This window comes from Nansenia antarctica, assembly GCF_963989245.1.
Source record: "Nansenia antarctica genome assembly, chromosome: 11".
Lineage (NCBI taxonomy): Eukaryota > Metazoa > Chordata > Actinopteri > Argentiniformes > Microstomatidae > Nansenia > Nansenia antarctica.
The window spans coordinates 20,370,387-20,376,560 of NC_137681.1; the positions used below are offsets into that span (position 1 = coordinate 20,370,387).

Sequence of the window (6,174 nt, forward strand, 5' to 3'; positions counted from 1 at the left end):
TCGCCATGGTACCGTCGCCATGGTACCGTCGCCGGGGTCGATGGCCCGGTGTGTCCAAAACCCGTTTCACAGAACCTGCTGAACCCGTTTCGCTGAACCTGCATCTCATTGGCTCACGTCGGTCGGCACCACTGTTGTTTCAGCGAGCCGTCCACAGCCGCCAGACTGTCGACCAATCCCTGAGCCCCACTGTGGGTGACGGTGAGGTCACCGGGGCAGGAAAGGGCAGAATCTCTCTGTCCAGATTTCCACTCGACCCATATCCCTGAAAGTGTTCCGAGAAGCCTTCCCACATAAGATGACTGTGTAATTATGTGTGTGTGTGTGTGTGTGTGTGTGTGTGTGTGTGCCTGCGTGCGTGCGTGCGTGCGAGCGTGCGTGTGTGTGTGTGTGCGTTCGTGCATGAGTGTGTGTTTTTGTCTGTGTCTTAGGCTGTGCGTGTCTGCGTGTGTGTGTGTGTGTGTGTGTGTGTGTGTGTGTGTGTGTGTGGACCCAGGCTAGCAGCTGCTCTGTGTAAGACACACACCTCGTCACTTCAGCCTGTGGTAATGGCGTCCAGCGCAGCACTGGGCTGTGACCTTCTCTCCCTCCCTCCCTCCCTTCCTCCCTTCCTCCCTCCCTCCCTGACTGGCTGTTTAAAAGACAGGAGTGATGGAGGATGGGAGAGAAGCGGGAAGGGAGAGAGAGATTCTAAAACATCCACACTCGTTTATTTGACCTCTCACTTCATCTGGCACGCCTCTGTTTGTTTGTTCAGCTCAGCGTTCGCTGCTCTCTCTCTCTCTCTCTCTCTCTCTGTCTCTATACTACCATAATATCTTCCCTCTATCTCTCTCTATCTTCTCTCCTCATCTCTCCCTCCCTCCTTCCCCCTCTCCCTCTTCCAGACCTCTCTGTGTCCCTGTGTGTTTAGAGTAGAATCCTGTTCTTATTGCCCTCTCTCTCTGTCTCTCTCTCTCTCTGTGTCTCTCTCTGTCACAGCCTGGTCCTCCATGTCTCAGGCAGGACACGGCTCCACAGCGCCACCTAAAGACAGTCAGGGCATAGCACCACAGCGCCACCTATAGACAGCCAGGGCAGAGCTCCACCTATAGACAGCCAGGGCAGAGCTCCACCTATCGACAGTCAGGGCAGAGCTCCACCTATAGACAGCCAGGGCAGAGCTCCACCTATAGACAGCCAGGGCAGAGCTCCACCTATAGACAGCCAGGGCAGAGCTCCACCTATAGACAGTCAGGGCACAGCGCCACCTGTCCTTGGCGGTGGGCTCTGCAGGGACACAGCCTGCGGTGGGCGGGGTCAGAGCCTGCACAGCTGAACAGAAGCCCCTCCTTCTGCAGGCCGCAGCGACGCCCCCACGGGCTGTACGCAGGAAGTAGGTGGTTCACTTCCTGTTCCATGCTGGAGCAGCCCAGGCCCAGTCTAGAGGGAAGAAGGGAAGTGGCGAGAGGAGAGGAGAGGGAGAGGAGAGGGAGAGGAGAGGAGAGGAGAGGAGAGGAGAGGAGAGGGAGAGGAGAGGAGAGGAGAGGAGAGGAGAGGAGAGGGAGAGGAGAGGAGAGGAGAGGAGAGGAGTGGAGAGGAGAGGAGAGGAGAGGAGAGGAGAGGAGAGGAGAGGAGAGGAGAGGAGAGGAGAGGAGAGGGAGTGGAGAGGAGAGGAGAGGAGAGGAGAGGAGAGGGGGAGGAGAGGAGAGGATAGGAGAGGAGAGGAGAGGAGAGGAGAGGAGAGGAGAGGAGAGGGAGAGGAGAGGAGAGGAGAGGAGAGGAGAGGGAGAGGAGAGGAGAGGAGAGGAGAGGAGAGGAGAGGAGAGGAGAGGGAGAGGAGAGGAGAGGAGAGGAGAGGAGAGGAGAGGAGTAGAGCAGAGGGGAGAGGAGAGGAGAGGAGAGGAGAGACAAAATAGTAAGATGGGTAAGTAATTATGTATCCCCTATTGTGTGGAATAATGTAGTGTGTTTGAGATCAGAAGGTTGTGAGTTCAAATCCCGCCTGAAACCACACCACTACTAGTGTGCCCTTGAGTAAGGCACTTAGCCCTCAGTTACTCCAGGGGGAATGTCCCTGTAATTTGTAATTGTAAGTCGCTTTGGATTAAAAGCGTCTGCTAAATGTCAAAATTATTTATTAATTATTACAATTATTACATCCGTCTGTCTGTCTGTCTGTCTGTCCGTCCATACCTGTTGAAAGCAGCAGGGGTGTTGAGGTGGTGGAACAGGGCGGGCTCACACACCAGTGCCGCCCGTCGACACACAGTCACACAGGACTGGCCCAGCGGGCCCAGGTGTGTCCTCAGAGAGCCCTCTGGAGGCCAGGTGGGGAAGGACACCCTGCAGAAGTCCTGGGGGAAGACCAACATCAGTACAACTGTCAGGGGTCGCCCCAGGATGTCCACTCATACTCATGTCACATCCATGGTGTGTACCTGGTGGCTGAGGTAAGCTCTGACCCTCTCCAGCATCCCCTCACAGGTGAACTCTCTGGGAGTGAACGGCTTCACCTGGAGAGACACACACACACACACACACACACACACACATAACTGTCTCAACTGGATCTACATCTGTTGTTGCTTTGGCACGGTTCCATACAATACACTCTTAGGGAAACAGGGTTCTGAAAGGGTTCTTCATGTGAGTGTCTGACCTGATTGTGTGTGTGTGTGTGTGTGTGTGTGTGTGTGTGTGTGTCTGCTGACCTGAGTGTGTAGGATGTCCCTGAGTGTGTGTCTGACGTCAGTAGAGTTGTTCACGTCCACGGTCCAGACGTAGGGGTGACCTATGAACTCCTCCACGTAGGGGTGCTGGGAGGTCACCTGATGAGAGGACGAATGAATACATGAATTCATCTCGTTAATGAATACATGAATTCATCTCGTTAATGAATACATGAATTCATCTCGTTAATGAATACATGAATTCATCTCATTAATGAATACATGAATTCATCTCATTAATGAATACATGAATTCATCTCATTAATGAATACATTAATTCATCTCTTTAATGAATACATGAATTCATCTCATTAATTAATACATTAATTAATCTCATTAATGAATACATGAATTCATCTAATTAATGAATACATTAATTCATCTCATTAATGAATACATTAATTCATCTCATTTTGACCCAACACAGAAAGTTGCCCGACAGGATAAAACCACTAAGGATCCGACAGTATCGGGTCCAGATGGGCCCTGGAGTGTGTAGCACCCCACAGAACATCTAACTAACAGGTTTACCTGCAGAATCAAAACATCTAGCTAACAGGTTTACCTGCAGAATCTGAACATCTAGCTAACAGGGTTACCTGCAGAATCTGAACATCTAGCTAACAGGGTTACCTGCAGAATCTGAACATCTAGCTAACAGGGTTACCTGCAGAATCTGTTTTCAGCATTAAATTACTGTTTCATTGAAAGTTCCAAGTCTTGTAGGTCCATACCTGTCTGATAGTTACCTGTCTGATAGTTACCTGGCTGTCTGATAGTTACCTGTCTGTCTGATAGTTACCTGTCTGATAGTTACCTGTCTGATAGTTACCTGTCTGTCTGATAGTTACCTGTCTGATTGTTACCTGTCTGTCTGATAGTTACCTGGCTGTCTGATAGTTACCTGTCTGTCTGATAGTTACCTGTCTGTCTGATAGTTACCCGTCTATCCGCTCTACTGTACCTGTCTGGTGGTTGGCTTGCCTCTGTAGAAGTCACTGTTGTCGGCTGATCTTGGGGGCAGGAAGCGGGGCTGGAGGAACACACACCCCAGGGCGATGGCCTCCAGGGGGGCCGGCCCCTCGTAGGGGAACCCCAGACCCACAAACACCTGGATGGGGTTCAGCATGATGTCATTATACACCCAGGGGCTAGCAACGTCTAACAGAGAAACATACAAAACACTGCAATTGGTGTTTGAGAGAAGGTTAACCGAGACATCTAGTAATTTAGACTCTGGTCTGGGAATTAATGTATTCATTAATGAGATGAATTCATGTATTCATTAACGAGATGAATTCATGTATTCATTAACGAGATGAATTCATGTATTCATTAACGAGATGAATTCATGTATTCATTAACGAGATGAATTCATGTATTCATTCGTCCTCTCATCAGGTGACCTCCCAGCACCCCTACGTGGAGGAGTTCATAGGTCACCCCTACGTCTGGACCGTGGACGTGAACAACTCTACTGTCTGAGGTCAGGGGTCAGTGTCTGGGGTCAGGGGTCAGTGTCTGGGGTCAGGGGTCAGTGTCTGGGGTCAGGGGTCAGTGTCTGGGGTCAGGGGTCAGTGTCTGGGGTCAGGGGTCAGTGTCTGGGGTCAGGGGTCAGTGTCTGAGGTCAGTGTCTGAGGTCAGGGGTCAGTGTCTGGGGTCAGTGTCTGAGGTCAGGGGTCAGTGTCTGGGGTCAGTGTCTGAGGTCAGGGGTCAGTGTCTGAGGTCAGTGTCTGAGGTCAGGGGTCAGTGTCTGAGGTCAGTGTCTGAGGTCAGGGGTCAGTGTCTGAGGTCAGTGTCTGAGGTCAGGGGTCAGTGTCTGGGGTCAGGGGTCAGTGTCTGGGGTCAGTGTCTGGGGTCAGTGTCTGGGGTCAGTGTCTGGGGTCAGAGTCAGGGGTCAGGGCCAGGGTCAGGGGTCAGGGTCAGGGCCAGGGTCAGAGGTCGGGGTCAGGGGTGCTGGCCTTACCTTGGCCCTCCGGAGCAGCTGCAGGAAGCGGTCCTGGTCCAGCAGGCCGTGGTTGGTGACACCCGGGGGCAGCTGAGGGTGGCGGCCTGGGGGATGGTAGACGGTGGCGTGGGTCTCCATCTCCTGGCTGACCGCCCCCAAGTAGCCCTCCTTACCCTGGAGCAGAGACGGGGGGGGTTGTGACTTGAGAAACAGCCCATTGTTCTCCATGAGGATCTTTCTATTCAGTGAACTTGTTGAATTGACTGAATTCAGTCTTGAATGGACCCGAACATGATTGCCTTCTTGTCTGATACCGATCCTGATTCCACATGAGCTCGTACTCCAATCTCTACCTCCGCCAGCCTCCCCTGGTCGTATCCTCACCTCCCACATGTACTCCTGTTTCCCATAGACCAGCGCAATGTTCTCCTTCCTGTACGCCCCTGTGACCGCTTCCTGTTCCTCCTCGCTCACTTCCTGTCTCCTACCGGCCTCCTCGCTGACGAAGCCGAGGAAGGAGTTATCAGGAGTGTGAGCTGCAGGAGAACATAGAACACCCCAATATTAGAACATAGAACACCTCAATATTAGAACATAGAACACCTCAATATTAGAACATAGTAGGGGTGCAACGGTTCAGTTGGCCCACGGTTTGCATAAACCGAAAAACCGTCATTCACTAGTGCGTATTGAACCGTGGATGGCGAACCGTACGGTTCATTATAAAACCGTTGCACCCCTAGAACATAGACACCCTCCTCTCTGGAAGAGATGAGATGAGAACCAACTTTAGACCGTATAATGAAGCCTGCAGCTGTTTAAAGGCAGTCTGGAGCTCATCAACAGCTCTGCTCAGGGAAGAGGCAATTGAGTATCCAAATATAACATCCCAATATTAAAACATAGAACTTCCCAATATTAGAACATCAGAACATTCGAACATAGAACTTCCGCAGACATGGGTTCAATACATAGTATTTCAAATCATTTCAAATACTGAAAACAAGCAGAGCAAACGCTCAAAGTATCAGTATGTCAGTATGTTCTTCTGAGGGAGAATATTCTGGAAGGCTCTGCCCTCCGGTGGGAGAGGAGAGGAACACGCATACGTCAGATGCATGATGGGAATAAACACTATTCTAAGAGCTTTGTGTCAGAGTGTTTATATAAGAGCTCAACTTTGACTCTCTCCCCTCCTCCCCCACTCTCCTCCCTCCTTTCCCCCTCCTCCCCCCTCCTTCCCCACTCTCCCTCAGTCTCCCCTGCCCTCTCATCTCTCCAAACACTACAGAGAGGGAGGTGTGAGAGATGGGTATTTGTTTAAGAAATACAAGAATGTGTCTGTGTGTGTATGTGGATGTGTGTGCGTGCGTGCGTGCGTGCGTGCATGCGTGCGTGCGTGCGTGCTTGCTTGCGTGTGTGTATGTGTGTGTGCATCCATCTATCAAATGGTTGTTTAAAAGACCTTGCCAAATAACTCTGGTCTGATGACTGAAGGCAGTGAAGAATTTCCTC

General features: G+C 51.3%; 1 protein-coding gene across 1 annotated transcript in view; it reads right to left on the bottom strand.

Moving 5' to 3' along the window:
• Window positions 1-1,223: 1,223 nt before the first annotated feature.
• The window catches only part of LOC308167982 (alpha-1,6-mannosylglycoprotein 6-beta-N-acetylglucosaminyltransferase B-like), a gene marked incomplete at both ends in the record, with an annotated part of 16,499 nt that continues 11,548 nt past the window's right edge, over window positions 1,224-6,174 (bottom strand). The window contains 7 exons of the mRNA XM_080542462.1: window positions 1,224-1,422; window positions 2,176-2,336; window positions 2,421-2,495; window positions 2,694-2,810; window positions 3,676-3,822; window positions 4,678-4,833; window positions 5,044-5,195. Of these exons, the coding sequence (XP_080398588.1) occupies window positions 1,224-1,422; window positions 2,176-2,336; window positions 2,421-2,495; window positions 2,694-2,810; window positions 3,676-3,822; window positions 4,678-4,833; window positions 5,044-5,195 (1,007 nt within the window). The remainder of the gene's footprint in view (window positions 1,423-2,175; window positions 2,337-2,420; window positions 2,496-2,693; window positions 2,811-3,675; window positions 3,823-4,677; window positions 4,834-5,043; window positions 5,196-6,174) is intronic.